Source organism: Glycine soja, chromosome 15 (genome assembly GCF_004193775.1).
Source record: "Glycine soja cultivar W05 chromosome 15, ASM419377v2, whole genome shotgun sequence".
Lineage (NCBI taxonomy): Eukaryota > Viridiplantae > Streptophyta > Magnoliopsida > Fabales > Fabaceae > Glycine > Glycine soja.
Window position 1 is genome coordinate 4,519,364 of NC_041016.1, and position 19,370 is coordinate 4,538,733.

At 34.8% G+C, this 19,370-nt stretch overlaps 3 protein-coding genes and 1 pseudogene across 4 annotated transcripts; 2 read left to right on the top strand and 2 right to left on the bottom strand.

Annotated features, from left to right (window-relative positions):
- Positions 1 to 1,689: 1,689 nt before the first annotated feature.
- LOC114387845 (probable glycosyltransferase At5g20260) lies at positions 1,690 to 2,391 on the bottom strand. Its single transcript, XM_028348061.1, has 2 exons — positions 2,029 to 2,391; positions 1,690 to 1,906 (listed from the first exon to the last, which is right to left on the bottom strand). Exons 1-2 carry the CDS (start codon positions 2,328 to 2,330, stop codon positions 1,801 to 1,803), a joined length of 408 nt encoding a protein of 135 aa, XP_028203862.1. The 5' UTR covers positions 2,331 to 2,391; the 3' UTR covers positions 1,690 to 1,800.
- A 1,535-nt stretch (positions 2,392 to 3,926) lies between these two features.
- On the bottom strand, positions 3,927 to 4,653 carry LOC114387844. Its single transcript, XM_028348060.1, has 2 exons — positions 4,442 to 4,653; positions 3,927 to 4,358 (listed from the first exon to the last, which is right to left on the bottom strand). Exons 1-2 carry the CDS (start codon positions 4,598 to 4,600, stop codon positions 4,017 to 4,019), a joined length of 501 nt encoding a protein of 166 aa, XP_028203861.1. The 5' UTR covers positions 4,601 to 4,653; the 3' UTR covers positions 3,927 to 4,016.
- A 2,814-nt stretch (positions 4,654 to 7,467) lies between these two features.
- Positions 7,468 to 15,923, top strand: LOC114387301 (dynamin-related protein 3A-like). 2 transcript variants are annotated; one of them, XM_028347454.1, is made up of 20 exons: positions 7,470 to 8,082; positions 8,578 to 8,860; positions 8,943 to 8,971; positions 9,073 to 9,174; positions 9,306 to 9,374; positions 9,457 to 9,516; positions 10,160 to 10,273; positions 10,444 to 10,492; positions 10,644 to 10,750; positions 10,987 to 11,079; positions 11,249 to 11,341; positions 11,424 to 11,561; positions 12,173 to 12,286; positions 12,402 to 12,497; positions 12,648 to 12,690; positions 12,862 to 13,010; positions 13,092 to 13,238; positions 14,174 to 14,226; positions 14,323 to 14,422; positions 15,116 to 15,923. In XM_028347454.1, exons 1-20 carry the CDS (start codon positions 7,723 to 7,725, stop codon positions 15,386 to 15,388), a joined length of 2,472 nt encoding a protein of 823 aa, XP_028203255.1. In that variant the 5' UTR covers positions 7,470 to 7,722; the 3' UTR covers positions 15,389 to 15,923. The 2 variants fall into 2 exon arrangements, 1 of the variants encoding a protein (XP_028203255.1); XR_003661288.1 differs by lacking the exon at positions 15,116 to 15,923 and having other exon boundaries at positions 7,468 to 8,082; positions 13,092 to 13,275; positions 14,323 to 14,368.
- A 1,181-nt stretch (positions 15,924 to 17,104) lies between these two features.
- On the top strand, positions 17,105 to 18,837 carry LOC114387505 (annotated as a pseudogene).
- Positions 18,838 to 19,370: the final 533 nt, after the last annotated feature.

Consider the following 19,370-nt stretch of genomic DNA (forward strand, 5'->3'; position numbering starts at 1 on the left):
TTTCAATAAGACTGAGTTCATTGGAAAAATCAATACCTAATCAGATGGCGGCGCAGCCAGATTTCATACATAACCATATGAAACGCATCTTGTCTGACTGGAGGTGTATTCCACTTGAAATGCTTTTGGATCTGAACAACAAAAGCAGAAAATTAAAGAGATGCACAGAAAAAATAGAGGTTATAATCTTCTGACAAGACAAATACTCAATGCCCCATTTTCCTTTCTTTGATTTAGAAATTTGGGAGAGAAAGGGGGAGTTCGAGGAGCAGTGTAAGAGTTTGTGGACTGCTCTTTCTAAATTATCTTTTAGTTTGAATATTTGAGATTAATGATTTTCTACTTTAAGAGTATAAAGGGTTCCTCCAGTCAAGTTGAACTTCGTGTATTAAGATTCAGCCCGCACTGCTAACTACTAAGATGTAACTTCGTGAATCAACATTTATGTACAGACAGAATCATAGAAGCGATCGTCTATATTATTGTAAGATTTGTTATCCTCTCAATTCACCAACATAAAACTAGTACGAAGGATGTTTTATCTGAAAAGAAAGTAGACGTCAAACTTTAAACTTCTTATACTAGGATAAGTAATATCAGTACTATCCTTACAATTTCCCATCAAATCGTTTCATTTCTAGAAGTTAAAAAACTGAACTTTAGTATTATTGATAGTACCTTCACTATGTTCCGATTCAATGAGATGAAATGTTTCTCAGATATGCTTCTGAGAATATCTTTGAGCAGATAAATGTTGGTTTCCTTCAGTTCAACAGAAAATTGACTCCAATCCAGAATATCATTAAAAGGCAAGTCATAATAGTTTGACATGATAACTGTAGAAAGGCAGACAAGAGCTTCCGTTAGGAAGCAGCATTTAAATTTAAAAACAAACAAGGGAGATGAGGAACAGCATATTCTTTTATGTATGGCAATAGTACAGCTTATATGTGAAATGCAACCAAAAAGTCTGAGGTAAGCTACGTAAATAGACAGACAAGAAGCAAATCACTCTTCTGAGACTAGTTCTACATAACTTTTTCCATTATGAATGGCAGAAATGGCTGAAGCGAAAATTCAGAATGTCAAACTTCCACAAGCAACCACTTTACATGATATGCGCAGGTAAAACTTAAGAGATACTTGGATGCAATACCGGGCTACCAACATGATCTGATTGATAACTGGTGAGGTGCACTAGAGAAGGGATCTCTTTACTTTGACCATTTTCTTTTCCTTATTTTTTTTCTCTAGATTTTCTTCTCCTATGTAATAGATTAGCTTCCCGATCCCTGGTTTATGTAGCAAATGAAATTTGATAAAAGATATATCCACACTTTTGTCACAAAAGTGGGAGTGGGACTAGGTTGATTAGATACTTAGAGCATTATCCTATGTTTCAAATGTGAAAGACTGAAAGTATGTTCTCAAGAGAAAATTCCGTCGGGTAACCAGCAAATATATAGTCTGTTACTCCCTATTGGAGTCTGGAGACCCTTTCCAATAGTTGTAATAGTTTTCTGGATGCAAAAAAATCATATCCATGGGCATTACTTGCAGAAGAGATACAGACAAGTTGACGAAGTCATAAAACAAGGAGGTAACTAACAAGAATTGGAAGAGAACAAAACAGAACATAAGAAGTTGTGGTTTTCAACTACCAGATATGGTTTACCTGGAACACACCCAATGTGGATTGAGTCTGCGATAAGACTGTTGCCGACAGGCCCATGAGGGCACAAACAAAACTTGGATTTATAAAGCTTTTCCATGTATACCACTGGACCAGTCGCTCGAAGGTCAACTCTTGTTCTGTATGTCAAGTTCAGTATCATTGTCCCACATAGCCATTAGATCATCTTTCAATCTTGAATCAGAACGACCAGCCCAGAAAGCAAATGTGTTCCTGCAATATTTCCATTGACATTAATTGAAATTTCCATTTCTGGTGGGTGAAAAATTCCAGTTTTTGTGCAGAAACTAATTCTCTTGGATTGATTTAGAAGAAAAAGGAAAAAGTGAAGCTACCTATTCTTGATGTCATTTTCTCCTGGAGGGTGAAAAAATGGCAGTTGAACTTGTGGGAGGGTAACATCCTTATGTGGAACATAATCATCGTCGTCATAACTTGATGAACAAGCCACTCGAATTGAATTTTTCGTCAGATGTGGAACTCCTTTAGTAGCCTTGACACCGATATCGTGACAAGTAACAAAAAAGTGATCAGCACCCAAGGTTCTGTTCCAATAAGGGTACTTCAACTTTAGGTGCTCCACATACTTCTCTACTTCATCAATCATACGCTCGTTAGTCAACCCCTGCATATTCATATGTGCATTACAATTCACATCGGAAACTATGCTTGGCAGCTACCACCACGATTATATAACATTTGAATGTCATACACACAAACATACACCAAGGAGAAATAGTATTTAGAATCTATTGCTACTTTATGAAGAGTTTACTTTTGAAGCAAAAGAAAAATTATTACGTGATTTGAGATCTGATTTCTACTGATCTCTACATAACTCATTTTACACATAAATGAGTGTTAATTAAATTTTTATCATAAATTACAAAAAAATAAATATATATAGCATAAAAATTATTCAAGATCATATAAACATGTGATGGTCTTGAATCACTTAATAATTTTCTTTTAAAGTGATATAAAACAAAAATCAATCAGGTCAGGTGGGCTGGCCCGCTAACTTACTATCAATTTGGTGGGCGGGATGGAGATCTTGGCCCACCAGCTCACCGTGGTACACCCCACCTAACCCGTCAACCTGTCAGGCCAAAGGTAGGTTGGTCCATCAGCCCATAATATTAATTGTTTTTTATAAATAATAATTAGATTAATATATGAGACTACTAAAATAAAATACAAAATGGTAGGAAAGATCTTTTAGTTTGGTTTATGCTTAATTACTTTGTATTGTTTAAGATTTTAAGACTTTGTGTTGCGATTTAGATATTGGATAGACTTATTATTATTAGTTATTATTGAAGGCTATTAATATTTTGTGTAATTTAAATACTTTGTGTGATTTAGTATTTAAGATTAGTTTGTTATTTTAAATACTTTGTATGGTCAATTATTTTTTAAGAGATTTTCATTTTTTTTATAGGATAGATCAACCTGTTAACTCGTTAATTCACTTTTAGATGGGGTGGGATGCTATGTCTAACCTATCAAGTATGAGTGGTTCAGCTTCTCCCACCCTGTTTTTGACAGGCTAATGGCAGGGTGGGTCAACCCATTTTGTCCATCTCTTATATAAACTTATATATGATGGGAGACTATTATTATTTGGTGTGATTTAAGATTTTAAAATTAATTTATTATTTTAAATACTTTGTATTGCCAATTATTTTTTAAGAATTATTTTTAAAGGATGAGTTAGTCTGTCAGCTTGTTAGCTCCTCCGCCCACCTTCAGTCAGGACAGGCCATTATGTCCAATATATCAAGTCCAACTTGCCCCATCTCATTTTTTGACGAGCTAATGATAAGGCAAGCCAAACAGGTCGAGACAACTCATTTTGTCATCCTAATATAAACTTATATATGATGAGAGTTATAAATAATAAGATTTGTTGCATGATTGTACTAGTAAAAAAAACAATTCCATTACATTATCTTCTTTCTTAAATTATCTTTAAACTTTAAAGTAGAAGAAAAAAATACTTTAAGTAATATTAGAAGTATTATAAATCATGCTAATTCTCAAATATTAAGGAATCATTCAATTAGTTCCTGAATTTAAAGACAAAAATTATTTAAATAGTTTTATCACGGACTATTTATTAGACAGGTTAGTATTTAGGAGACAAAATCAGTGGTTTATTCATTTGAGAACAAACCAAGTGAAATTGATCTTAAGCTATTTATTTATTATCTGCGATACAAGATGAATTAGTTACATCACACAATCGATATGGTTGAGCCATATCGAAGCTTACGCTCGCAAAACAGTTTATGAATTCGCAAATCGGCGTTGGAATAATTGATTAAATTAAATTAAAGCAATGCGTAATCTCGAAGAGGAGGACATACTCTGCCTCGCATTTTGTGGCAAGAAATAGGAAGGAAGAAGAGGTGAGCTCGCGCGGATCATCGGTGAAGAATCGACTCTCTCTGATGTTCTTGAAGAAGTAGCCTTCGCTGGCGTATTTGCCGGTGAGTTTCCTCGGCGTGTGGAAATAGGTTTCAGGATCTCCGTCGGGATACACGAAGACCTTGAACTCCTCCTCCATCTTCTCGTAGTCGAAGCGGAAAGCCTCCTCCGGAGAGTGGAAGACGCCGGAGGAGAACGGCAACGTGCGACGATGCGCATCGGAATCGGAGTAGGACTTGGATGAAACGAAAGTAAAAGTGTGAGATTGAATTTGGAATTGGAAGTAGAGAAAAGAAGAGTGAGGAACAGGAAGCTTACGGGGAGATCGGAGTGTTGTTTCGTGTAGATGATGAAGAGCACGAGGACGTAACCGGCAATGCACACTCTGGTGTCGGAGAGGACTGCGACTGCGTAGCGGCAAGAGCTGCGAGCCCGATTCCGAACCGCCCAAAATGAATTTTCTCGGGAAACTGGCATTTCGGCGGGAAAATTCAAACTAAGTCGTTGTAAGGGTCTTCTTCCTTCCTTTTGGAAACAATAAGTAATAAATGGAACAAGTGAGGTGAAGAACAAAACTACTAATCTTTAGTATTCAAGAGTTTTTATTTTGAAAATTATTCTTATGAAACTAATTTTCTAAAGAGAAAAAAAAAAGGGTGCAAAGAGAATTATCCACTACCAAATGAAGGGAGGTTCAGTACTCAGCGTATGCTTCCATTCTTTTTGCATATATGAAAGTGAAGGAAGGTTAAGTGGGCTCAAATAATTGTACAGCACAAACCACATCATGGCTCAACTAGATGAGCCCAATCACAGTTTAAGATGAAATGATTGACCAGGTTTGTTGCGGGACTCCACTTCCCAAGCTCCATATATAATATACCTACTATTATTATTATTATTATTATTTACAAATTTTTAAAATAATAACATTATTAGCTTCATGCTTTCTTTTATATAAAAAGGACAATGGTAGTAACAATCATGAATACGAATCCCTCACAAATATCACATAAAAAACATTAGGAATGAAAACATATAATTTACTATAAACATCTTTGGCACATTAATTATGTCAATACTATCAAAGCCGTATCTTTAGATCATTGTAGTTAAAATATTATACTCTCAACTTATATATAAATAAAAAAAAATTAACTTTACAGATAGCTCACATCATTTAATTTTATTAGTCTCAAGTAAAAAAAATAAAATTATTTCTAAAATATTTTTCATTACAACTTGTTATCATGAATGAAAATAGTCATTAAAAATAAAATTAAAATTAAGTGAAGGGTATTTTAGGAATTATAGCATTAAATAGAAAAAAATAATTAAATTTGCTTATATTTAAGTCTAACATATAAAATTACTTTTTTGCTTATATATGAGTCTTGGGGAATATATTTTTTAGTTGATACATTATATTTACTCATTATTATGTGTTAATTGATTAACGAGTGAATCAAAACACACAAGTAGTAAATACATCATAAGATTAAGTGTCGTATCTACGGGAACTTCATTTGTACAAAATAACTTTTTGTAACCAAATTATAAGCAATAGAAATAAATGATTAATTGCTTTTGAAACTAAAGTGTAAAAATTAAAAGGTGCAATAAAATCAACTAACATTAAATAATAAGTCAAATAAGGGCACAACTACAAAAGCAAGAAAACACAAACACTTTGAAGGCAATATAGAGGGAGGGGCATAAATTGTGAAGTTGTTGGTTGCTTGGCCTTACTAAACCACTCTTGATATAATATTAATAATTTTTCACTACTCAATGCTCTTTTAAGTGTTACCCAAATCCACAAAAATATCATAATCAAGATTCCTCTAGTAGAATGGCCTAAATCACTTAGGTTAACTCTTAATCCCTTAACAAGTTAAATCAAGTGACTTAGATCAAAATAAGGATTAAAAAATAGCTAATAAATATTTATATTCCTAGACATGAGTTCATTAGAAGCTACTTTCAGTTCTTAGTAATGATAACATTTTTCAATGACTCTCACACTGTATAAACATGTGTATGGGTGATCAAACCATAACAATACAATAATAAAAGGAAGTAAACAATAACATCGAAAATGACATTGAATCGATATTAAATATAATTACATTAGAGTGTTTAGTGTACCAAGCCCCCAACAACAGATGATTTGACCTCTCATTATTAGGAGAGACTTAACAAAATGGAGAAATACAAGAGTGAAAGGAGAGAAAATGATGAAAAACAAGGAAGAAACCTAAAGTGTTGTATGTTTTGACTCCTCACTCTGCCCTAAGTTGATTCTTCCTGAACCCAAGGGAATGTCCCTTTTATAATGCCCCAAGGCCCTTTTCTTTTTAATTTAGAGGATGCAATACTCGTCGTTGCCCGAGTTCTTTGTAAATTCCAAAAGTCACTTCTCGTTGGGTGAATTTTAAAGATGATTTGAACCCTCTTCCTCCATTCATGAGCTGCCATGTGCCCTCTTCATAACGACCTTTCTCATTTGGGTGAGCATAACTTGCTGAGAGCAAGTCTTCTTTATTGTGATAGCTTCCTCTTCGTGTCTAGGTGTTCCCAAAACCTTGAAAAAAGACACAAAACTAGAGGAAAAAGCTAAAAGTTTTATTTACAAGCCTACAATTCTATAAGACACTAAATTCTAATTAATTGAGGCTAAACTAAGCAAAAATTAAGAAAAAATTATAATTAGTGTTAAACGTAATTCAAATGTAATTATGCTCAACAATTATCACTATGTCATTTTTAGTTGTCGCATTAAGGTTGAATTGTTCGAATAATACTTAAGTTCGATCTTTTTCTTATGATAGATGAGACAGTTAAGATAAAAACATAGTACAGTACTTTAGTTACTACAACTATAAATTAGATGAATTAAGATCAAATAATTTAATTATAGATAAAAGAAAATTAAAGGACCCAATTAGTGTAATTATTTAAAAAAAAAACTTGATTAAAACACAAGTATTTGTTAGAATATATAATTTTTTCAAAATACAAGTATAACAATAGATATTACATTTACAGTTAAGTTTTAACAATTTTTTATAAATGATTATATATATTTCTACATAATTAAAATAAATAAAAAAATTAACTTCAAAAAATAATTTTGCCTTTCTTGTATTAACTTTTCTTTGGTTTCAAATTTGAAATTTTTTGTCATCCCAAACACAAGTACAAACTTAGGAGGGCAAAATAGGGTTTATGCTGTGTTATGTAATTTGTGTGACAGTGAGTTACTCCTTCCCCAATTCCCACTCCTTTCCTCATTTTCTTTGTTCCCGTTGGCATATATATTAATCTAGCAATTTTGGAACGGAGAAAGAAGCAAACGAGCGAGCTTAAAGGCCCACACGTCACACGTCACACACCCAAGTCGCATCTCCTAACTCGTTAATTTTCATTTCAACTTTTCCAAACGCCAACGCCATACAAATTGAAATTAGAATAGACGGTGAGAAAGCCAGGCACACACAACACAGGAACGGGTGAGTGAGCGAGTCCCCACTCCACACACCAATCAATCAACCATTTATTTCAAAACAAAACCCTAGCTAGGGTTCGATCCATCGATCATGGCGGACGAGGTCCCTTCTCCTTCAGCAGCATCTACTGCTACTGCTCCTCTTGGTTCGAGTGTGATCTCCCTGGTGAACCGCCTTCAGGACATCTTCGCCCGCGTCGGAAGCCAATCCACCATCGACCTCCCCCAAGTCGCCGTCGTCGGCAGCCAGAGCAGCGGCAAGTCCAGCGTCCTCGAAGCCCTCGTCGGCCGAGACTTCCTCCCACGCGGCAACGACATCTGCACACGCCGCCCCCTCGTTCTCCAGCTCGTCCAGACCAAGCGCAAGCCCGACAACGACGAGTACGGCGAGTTCCTCCACCTCCCTGGCCGGAAATTCCACGATTTCTCCGAGATTCGCAGGGAAATTCAGGTTCATCACTTCACCTCTTTCCGCTTCCCTACTCACTCAACTTCTTACGTTTAGCTTTTACACGTCACTCTATTATGTGCTTGTTTGGTTTGCTTTTACTGTGTATTTTGATTGATTAGCCCGTTCAGCACTGCTTTGAATTTGTTTTTTTTAAAAAAAAAAATGCTTTGAATGTGAATTAGTTGAATGAACTTCGAGACATATTGTTTTCTGATTTCGACACTCTAGCTTTGACTGTAAAATCAACGTTATTATCATATTAACAGTTAATACTGTCTTGTTTGAGGGTCCATTATCCATTGGAACTTATTTTCATGTTTTAAGACTAAAAAACGGTTGAATTTGAGATTTCCATTATTTGCAATTGCATGTGTAGAATGTAATGTAATACTCTTGATGCCGATTTGTATACGGTCTACTTGTTTAATCCCCCCCCCCCCCCCCCCCCTCGTATCTCTCTGTTGACTAGTATATCTTCACTCACTTTTTCTGCAGGCTGAAACTGATAGGGAAGCAGGTGGGAACAAAGGTGTCTCAGACAAGCAGATTCGACTGAAGATTTTTTCACCAAATGTTCTTGATATCACCTTGGTAGATCTCCCAGGCATTACGAAGGTTCCTGTTGGTGACCAGCCTTCTGATATTGAAGCTCGGATCAGAACAATGATCATGTCATATATCAAAACTCCCACCTGTCTCATTCTAGCTGTCACACCAGCAAATTCAGATTTGGCTAATTCGGATGCTCTTCAGATGGCAGGGATTGCTGATCCTGATGGTGAGTTTTTGTTTTCATGTGTCTGAAACTTAAATCTTTTCACACCTCTCTAATTGGTTTTTAAAGTTTCTCTCTGTTGCAGGTAATAGAACAATCGGTGTAATCACAAAGGTTCGGTATATTCTTCTAACATTTTAACTGACACATTTATGAATTTTGTTAAGCTGTTGCCATGTTCTGACAATGTTAGGCTCTTGTTATTTGGAATGTAGTTGGATATAATGGACAGAGGTACTGATGCTCGGAATCTGTTACTAGGAAAAGTTATTCCTCTTCGACTTGGTTATGTAGGTGTTGTAAATCGCAGTCAGGAGGTAATCATGCTTCACACTGTTCATAAGGGTTTTTTTTTTTTTCAAATACAAATAAATATAAACATGTAATTTGCTTGATTGGCATGAAGGTTAATATGTATTTTTATTTATTTATTGTTTCATCATATTAGGATATTCAAATTAACCGGAGTATAAAGGATGCTCTTGTTGCTGAAGAGAATTTTTTCCGTAATCGTCCTGTAAGGAAGTTCTTATGTGTAGTTAATAGTCTAGTTTTTTTGCTTATATGTACTTATTTTTATCTATTTATGTTATTCATAGGTATACAATGGTCTAGCAGATAGTTGTGGTGTTCCTCAACTAGCAAAGAAGTTGAACCAGGTAGAGTCTTCTTGATGCTGAAAACACAAATAGTCTTCTGTAAGAAAGATTACAGTCTGTAATGCCAGCCTTATTTAGGGCTTTCAGTCTCCCTTACTCATGCAGAGTAAAAGTCCACTTCTGTCTTCACACTTTTTCCTTCTTTTCTTTACACTATATATCTAAGTTTATCCTTTCTACAGAGGCAGTCAAAATCATTGAATTATATCCTTTAACTATAGGAGGGAGGTTGCGAAGAAATGTACTTAATTATTTCACTTTCAATGTTTGTGGTGGCTTTGAAATTTTTCTTTAAATAATTTGTATCATCCTTTGTAAAGGGAGGGGAGGAAGGAGATTGAAAGAATGAACCTTCTTTTCTTTTTTGTCCTGTGAAAGAATGAACTTTATTTGTTGCTTGGGTCTGTTAGGGATAAATGAGTTTGAAGAGTCTATGAATATAGCCAAATTATAACTTCGCTCATAGTAAAGGCATATCATGTTAACAATGGAGAGGGAAAATTGTTAAATAGTTTTTGTATAGAACCAAATTCTTCCAAATCCTGTGAAAGATTAAACCATTATGAATTCATACCAAGATCGAGGTTTCTGGACTAATGCATGCCAATATGGCATGCACATTTGCCTGTTCACATTTTTGCAGATTCTAGCACAACATATAAAGGCTGTGCTACCTGGGCTGAGAGCACGCATAAGCACTTCACTGGTTGCTGTTGCGAAGGAGCATGCAAGCTATGGAGAAATCACTGAGTCCAAGGCATGTGTTAATACCGGGATGCGTCTTGGGTGTCCCTATGACTTGCTAAATACTTAAATAGTTAAATATACTTCATAACTATTCTCCTTATTTTGTTAAAAAAGCAGCATTTTTCTACTTTGGCTGGCAATGTGCCCTATATGTTATTTATAGTTGTTCATCTCTGACAGGCTGGTCAGGGTGCACTTCTCCTGAATATTCTTTCAAAATATTGTGAAGGTACCTAACTATCCAACCAACCAGTTTCTTATCTTTTATTCATCATGAACTTGTCTTTTCTTTTCCTTTTGTATTTTTTGACTGGTATTCCACATATTGTTACCTTTTCCGATTAAATGCTATCTTGATTTTCTTTTTTTTTGGAAAACAGCGTTCTCCTCCATGCTTGAGGGAAAGAATGAGATGTCTACATCCGAGCTATCTGGTGGAGCACGAATCCATTACATTTTTCAATCCATCTTTGTCAAAAGTTTAGAGGTATATGATGCTGTATTTATGTTTGATAATGTTAAAAATATGCCTGCCCTCACACTACACTTGAATTGAAGATGAAAAATGAGCAGGCTATAATGAATCCATTTGTCTTGTCAATTTCATTGCATTTCTTTGATGGATATGTGATTACCCAATGGTTTATATGGTGTTGAGTTTTAAGCAATTGGCAAAATGTGCTAATTCCTTGCCTTATTGTTTAACTTAATGCTATCATGCAGGAGGTGGATCCGTGTGAAGACCTGACTGATGATGACATCCGTACTGCCATACAGAATGCTACTGGGCCCAAATCAGCGTTGTTTGTTCCAGAAGTAGGTCTTTTTACATTTTTTTTAAAAGAAAAAGAAGAGATAGAAATTATATTTAGAAGTTTCTTTAGTTGATTTTTGTAAATGTTTTGCTATATACTTTGTGAATCCAAATTCACATAAAAAAAAAATACCCTAGAACATGTTTATCCATTTATTTTCATGTAATCAGGTGCCATTTGAAGTCCTTGTGCGAAGGCAAATATCGCGTCTATTGGATCCAAGTCTTCAGTGTGCCAGGTTTATATACGATGAATTAATAAAGGTAGGAACATGGCTTTAAAAGTTTGTCTTCTCTGTTGTCTTGCTTTATGAACAATGTGTCTAAAAAAATCCCTTCTCTTCAGATCAGCCATCGCTGTATGGTGACTGAACTGCAGCGATTCCCTTTCTTGAGGAAGCGCATGGATGAAGTTATAGGGAACTTTCTACGAGAAGGCCTTGAACCCTCAGAGAACATGATTGCACACCTCATAGAAATGGAGGTATGCACCAAAAGAGCTCATCAGAATTTGGTTCTTGTGCCTAAACTTGGTTTCTCGAGTCATGCCCAAATTGTGTTTTGAGATATAACCAAATTTCTAGTCTGAAACTGATAAAAGTTTCATTCTTGATATTGCTTTCAATTTTCAACTGTAATCATGTAGTCAACTCCTTCATTTCCTTAATATTATTCCTTTTTCCTCATAGCAAAATGAGACAAGTATTTCCAATGGCGTTGTTATGAAGTGATTCCATTGGTGTGTTTGTTGAGCCTTCATTTCTTAGAATGTATCTCCCTTTTAATTGATGGGGTTGGGTTTCTTAAGTTTCACCAGCACAAAAATGAGTTTACCTATTGCTTGTTTAGTTGGCTGAGCATGGCTTGGGATGCTGTCTTAGAACATTGGTGAATAATCTTCTCTTTCTTCGAATAAAATGGAAAAATCATTTTAATTTAAGATATTCACAAGTTTTTGGTGTCTAGTAGGAACCATTGACATGTCATGAGCTTGTCAGTCAGCTTATTCATGTCAATTGCGATGGTCAGTCTCTATCAGAGTGAATCATCAATTTCCATGTCCATGATTTCTTTTTGAACTACTCAATTCTGCAGATGGACTACATAAACACTTCCCACCCAAATTTTATTGGTGGAAGCAAGGCATTAGAAATAGCTGCACAGCAGACCAAGTCGTCTAGGGTTGCTATACCAGTTTCTAGGCAAAAGGTATACGTGTTATAAGATCTAATTCCAAATATGCCCCATATTTTTCATTTGAGATATGTATTCTAATTTATGTTGACCTTTCTTTTCTTTCAAAATTTTCGTATTAATCCTATAGGATGCTCTGGAATCTGATAAGGGATCTGCCTCTGAAAGAAGTGTGAAGTCTAGGGCTATTCTTGCAAGACAAGCTAATGGAGTAGTTCCTGATCCGGTTTGTAATTGTGTATTGTTTAATTGACATCAAATTTTCCTTAATATCTTTGTAATTGTGTATTGTTTAATTGACATCAAATTTTCCTTAATATCTTTGTAATTGTGTATTGTTTTATTACTCAATTCTTATGATATAAATGAAAAACAGGGTGTCCGTGCTGCATCAGATGTTGAAAAAATTGTACCATCTGGTAATTTGTATATTCTATTTAATGTTTTGGTTCATTGCATTTGTCTTATTATGTATTTGTTTTTAAGTTTTTGTTTTGGTGTCCAATCTTAGTCTAGTGACTTTGATGTATCAATGGGCCTTATTATAATTTCAAGATATTTACTTTTTTCAATGCTTGATATTTTTTCAGGAAACACTGGTGGATCAAGTTGGGGCATCTCATCGATTTTTGGTGGAGGTGATAGCCGTATGTCTGTGAAGGAGAATATATCTAGTAAACCGCATGCTGAACCAGTTCACAGCATTGAGCAATCAGTCTCTATGATCCATTTGAGAGAGGTATTTATGTGTCACATTTATCATTGCTTGATCAATATGTTCCATAGGTATAAATTTCATTATGTGCTTTGGTTTTTGTAGCCACCTCCTATCTTGAGGCCATCAGAGAGCAATTCAGAGACAGAAGCTATTGAAATAACAGTGACAAAGTTGCTTTTGAGATCATACTACGGCATTGTCAGAAAAAATGTTGAGGATCTTATCCCCAAAGCAATTATGCATTTCTTGGTACTTTACTACTTCATATCCTTGTAGAATTTTCAAGGTATATAAATCTAAAAGTAGTAATCTTTTGCTGTCTTTTATGTTGCATACAGAAAATTAGGGTGTGTTTGATTGTGTTTTTGTTTTTAAAAACATAAAACAATTTTCAAAAACAATTTTTTTTAGAGAGAAGTGGGGAAAGATGTGAGTATAACAAAGAACACGAGTAATAAAAAACTAGAAGTAGAAAATCACAATAACTTCAAAGATATTCTGATTTTTTTCTTTTAAAAACTAAAAGATATATTGGCTTTGAAATTACTTTTCAAAAACTACACTTATCAAACAAGTTCTTTTTGTTTGTTTTTAAAACCAGAAAAACAATTTTCAAAACCCGGATTCAAACATGTTCTTATATCCTGCTTTTCTTTGTCCATTTTATAATGAAAACCTTGTGTAGAGAGGTGTCCACACAAAGTTGTGTGCACTTAACCAATAAACAACTAACACGAATCACTTTAAATGTTTAACAATGGTACAAGAATGTAAGTATTTTTTTAATATAAAATGATTGTATGTCAATAAAATAATTCCTGTCTGCTCAAGAATCTCTGTTTTTTTAAACCTAAATGACACTGTCTACTAGATCTGATGCATAGTGTCTCCTACAGAAAATGGTGAGTTTGCTCAATAAGTTCAAGTTCAGTAGGTTTTATTTGGTAGGCACCTATTCTTTTGCACAGTTGCAAAACAATATGAGAAATTGTGATATCTCATCCATATGAATATATGAACTATGCAGTTCGCCTTTTTGAAAGAGTGCAGGTGGGGTGTTCTTTTGCTAATGTTCTTAATTTTTGATTTGATTATGTACTCTGCTATTTATTTTGGAGTGGTTGAGAATTTGATGCATTCAATAAATACTATACTGGTGACTGTCTTCTATTAAATCATATCAGGTAAACAACACCAAGAGAGAGCTGCACAACGTCTTCATTAAAAAGCTATATAGGTAACATATAGTGGTTATTGTATGCTAATACATTCTGATGTATACTTCTCTAATGTTGAGTGCTGATTGTACTTTGTATGTTAAAATTCAAACCAGAGACAACCTGTTTGAAGAAATGTTGCAAGAACCTGATGAGATAGCTGTGAAAAGAAAGCGCTGTCGAGAACTTCTCCGAGCTTATCAGCAGGCTTTTAAGGTAGTACTTTGTCCGGGCAATGTCTTACCAATTTTCTGTGTTATTTGGCACATTTGGTTATATTTTATCTAAATTGGTTGCTTTATCATGGTGGGGATTCACAAATCTTTGTTGCTCTTCTAGTTAGAGTGGGTTATCGTAAGAAGCGACTAAAACAAATCCTAACCCTTAATAATGGTCAAAATTAAAAGTTGTGATGAGTTGAAAAGGTTACCTCACTTTTTTTTAATCTTAATAATTCATGTAACATCTAATAGTTCGGGATTTGTTCCTCATTTTCCCAATAAGCCACTACTCTAAAGAAAAATTTGGTTCTTGATTCTAATTGATGACTTCTGACAATATTTGGTTCTCATGTATTGTGCTTGCCCATTTATTTTGTTTGAAGCATTGGTTTTCTGTGAATAGCAAGTCAATTGCAAGGGTTGTAGGTGCAAAACATGATGCGACACTTTTCTAAATGCATTTTGTGGTTGCAATATGACTTGATGCTTCTTTTCTACATGCATGCTTTTGACTTGTTGCCAATGCTGAGTCGATTTTATTCTCATTACTATATGGTCCAATATTTGTATTTATTTATTTAGACTTTTCAATCTAAAAATACTTGTAACAAAATATTCCAAAAAAAACTTTATTATATGCACCAAAAAGATATAGACACTGTCTAATAACTGTATTTCCTCTTGGTAGGACTTGGAGGAACTGCCTCTGGAAGCTGAAACAGTTGAAAGAGGATACAGTTTGCCTGAAACATCTGGTTTGCCTAAAATTCATGGATTACCAACATCATCCATGTACTCTACAAGCAGTTCTGGAGATTATTATGCAGCTTCTCCGAAGCACTCTAGGTCGAAAAGGTCTTCTCATTCTGGGGAGCTGCAATCACCATTGCATGCCAATGCAGATTCCAATGGAAGCGGAAGGCCATTCATGTCAGGTTTTTATCCCATGGTAGATGCATGAGCTATGGGCGAATGAGCTCATTGGTGGAAGTAGTTTAACTCAAGGCATTTTATTCATTTGATTACACTGCAACTTCCGGGATTTAGAATTCTGCCTCTCGGAGCTGGACTGCATGAAATTACTCTATCTAGCTAAAATGGTGTTGAATGTTGGCCACTGCTTTCTTTCCTTGCGTTCACCTTTTCTTCTCATATAGCATTGGCATTTTTTACAAGGCTCCAGAGAAAGAATAATGGGAGCTGGTGATTGTTCACATTTTTGAGAATCGGTTTTCTATATAATCGTGTATATGACCTTATCTTTTTTGGTTAGTCAGATATTTTTGTCATCAATCGACAATTATGTAGTTCGAGAGTTTTTTTTATTTTTTATTTGGGTGAATTGCTTTTTGGAAGTAATAGCTGGTCAGGTCATATTAGCTATGTGAATTTGCAAGCAATTTCTGTACAAACAAAAATTGGTGATGACTAATTAGTTGTATCTGCATGGTATTTTTATCTGTATAATATACATGACAAATGTTTATCAATATAAATTAAAATGACTTATATTTATATTATAATAAATATTTCATAAATAGTAGTTATAAATTATTTTACTATATTATTATTTTTATATTATAATTTTAAAAATTAAATAAGAAAACGTTTTGTTTTTTATTTTTTAAAATGAAAAGTGTCTATTAATTAGAGTCAATATTTTTTAATTAGTAAATTTTTTCCATTTAAAAAAATTAAAAATATTATTCATTTTTCAAATAATATAATAAAAAATTATAAATATTATTTATAAAATATTCATTATAATAAAAATTTCATCGATAGCAATTATAAATAGTCCACAATATGACTTTCATGTTTTGGAATAACTATTCCAAGAGTGTATGGGTAATCCAAAGGAATATGAAAATTATATTTTGGAATAACTATTTTGGAAAAAGATTATCTTCTTCATTCCAAAATAGGAGTGCTTGGTTAGAGGGATATATTTGTCTCATGAGTCTTAGGAGGTGTTGGAAGAGAAAAGGGAGGTGCAAGAAGTAAAAGCCCTTGACTTGTTGCAAATGATGTGTAATATCCTTGGGTTGGACTCAAGTGATAAAATGGCCTGAAGATGTGTCATTAAGTCTTGTTAAGAATATTGCTAAGCAAATTGAATGGCAATGAAAACCAAGTAAAACAAAAAGAGAAAGTAGAAAAAAAATAATCATTGCTAACGTTGGATTCCAAGTGATAGTAACCTAGCTGGCTAATGTAGCACACTTGCAAGTTGATGTATATATGCGTACAATAAAAACTTCATTGACTATAGGGACCCCGCGAGTGTGGTTAGAGGTTACCATCCCTAGGCTGCTGTATTTTCCTTTGAACCTCATCATCAAGTCTAAACCCAGTCGTCATGATTCATGGTCACATATATGTGAGATAATTCCAATTGCCACGAGTTATATATAATAGTCACTACGTACCTACCACTCCTGGTATTACATTTTGTATATTAGAATTTTTAAGCGGTTTCAGATTCAAACTCATCTTTTTTTCGTATGTTCCTTTATTTAAATAATTTAAGCAAAAAATTTACATATTATATACCTAGCGCAGTTTTTAAAATATTTTAATGTCATTTTTTAATTAGAAATAAAGTTTTACTTATATAAATTATATATAGAGCCAGATTGTTTAAACTTGAAAAAAGGGCTTATTTTAATATCTTACCTCATGTTATCCATATAAAAAGACATTCACAAAAATCACACTGCACTCCCAGTATCAACTCTCCAAACCCAACCAAACTTCCATTGTTCTCACCTCACCACACCAAACCATGAAAATCTCACAAGAGAAGAAACATGTCGCAGTGTTTGTTTTCCCCTTTGGAAGCCACCCTGTTCCCCTCTTAAACCTTGTGCTCAAGCTAGCTCATGCCACTACCAATAACTTGCAATTCTCATTCATAGGCACTGAACACTCCAACAAACCTCTTCTCTCAAAACCCCACCTCCCAGACAACATAAAGTTCTATAGTGTAAGCGATGGAGTCCCAGAGGGTCATGTCCTAGGTAACCACCCAATTGAGAGAGTGAACCTTTTTCTTGAGGCTGGTCCTGAGAACTTGCAAAAGGGTATAGACATGGCAGTGGCAGAGACAAAAGAGAGAGTCACTTGCATCATCGCTGATGCTTTTGTCACACCTTCTCTCACTGTGCCGCTCAACACTTGAACGTTCCGTGGGTTCCTGTTTGGCCTCCTTTGTCATGTTCAGTCTCTGCACATTTTCACACTGACCTAATACGCCAGAAATGTGCAAACAACAGTGACACAAACACCCCTTTGGATTTCATTCCCGGGTTGTCTAAGATGCGAGTTGAAGACTTGCCAGAGGATGTGATCAACAGTGGCAGTGAAGAGGAGACTCTGTTTTCAAAGACACTAGCTTCGTTGGGTAGTGTGTTACCTCAAGCTGAGGAAGTGGTAGTGAATTTCTTTGTGGAACTAGATCCAACCTCGTTGGTGCATGACATGAGGTCAAAGTTGAAGTGTTTTCTCTACGTTGGTTTTCTGACTCTTTCATTGCCTCTACCACCCTTGCCTCCATCAGACACAGACGCAACAGGGTGCTTGTCATGGCTGGATCACAAGAAGAAGAAGAATGGTGGGTCAGTGGCATATGTTAGCTTTGGGACAGTGGTGACTCCACCTCCACATGAGATTGTGGCAGTGGCAGAAGCATTGGAAGCAAGTGGTTTTCCCTTTCTTTGGTCTCTCAAGGAGCATCTGAAGGATCTTCTGCCAAGAGGGTTTCTTGAGAGGACAAGTGAGAATGGGAAGGTTGTGGCTTGGGCCCCACAGACTGAGGTTTTGGGACATGGTTCTGTGGGGGTGTTTGTGACTCACTGTGGGTGTAACTCGGTGTTTGAGAACATGTGCAATGGGGTGCCTATGGTATGCAGGCCTTTCTTTGGGGATCATGGGTTGACTGGGAGGATGGTTGAGGATGTTTGGGAGATTGGTGTGAGAGTAGAAGGTGGAGTGTTCACCAAAGATGGGTTGGTGAAATGCTTGAAGCTGGTTCTGGTGGAAGAAAAAGGGAAGAGGATGAAGGAAAATGCACTCAAAGTGAAAAAAACAGTGCTGGATGCAGCTGGACCACAAGGGAAGGCAGCACAAGATTTCAAAACTTTGGTGGAAGTGGTCACTTGAAAGTGATTGGAGTGCGTGATTTTATTTGTATCTTACTTTTTTATGTTGTGATTAGTAGATTAATTAGAGTTGTATGGTGAAAAATAAATGTCTCGTGATCGTCCATTGCTCGGATCATTTGAACAGGAATAAAAAACGGAGAAAGTTGGATGAGGATTCCCACCAGTCAAGTGAGAAGGAAACTTGAATTTCAATGATCAATTAACATTAGAGAAAAAGGGTACCTACGGACAGCGGTTTACATATTTATTCAATCACAAAGTTCATTAATTTTAAAATAATTTATAATTATATGATAATGCAAAATATTTTATATTATTGGTGTCAGCTATAAACACCAACCTCTTAAGTTTATTCCGTAATCTAAAATCTTCTTTAATTTCATCAAGCTTATTATTTTAATCATCATTTTCTTTAAACTTTAATTTCAACTCAAAACCTCTCTTTCTATTATTTTCATTAACTTTATAAAAGAAATAAATTTTACTAGTCTATTTATATTCGACTCTACTATCATAAAAAAATGTTTTTTTTTTCTTACACAAATTACATGCAAGTTTCTCACTCTAACTATTTAATATAATCAAGTACATGCCTAAAATTTAAACTCAAAGTCACGGGCGAAGCTAAAATAACTTTATACAATTAATCTACACACTGAATAATAATTTTAAAATTATATTAAATCTTTTAATAAATATTTTTTTCTCAAGTGTATGTTTTGTAATTAGTATTTAAATATATATAATATTTACTTAATAAGTCTTCATTAGTTCACAACA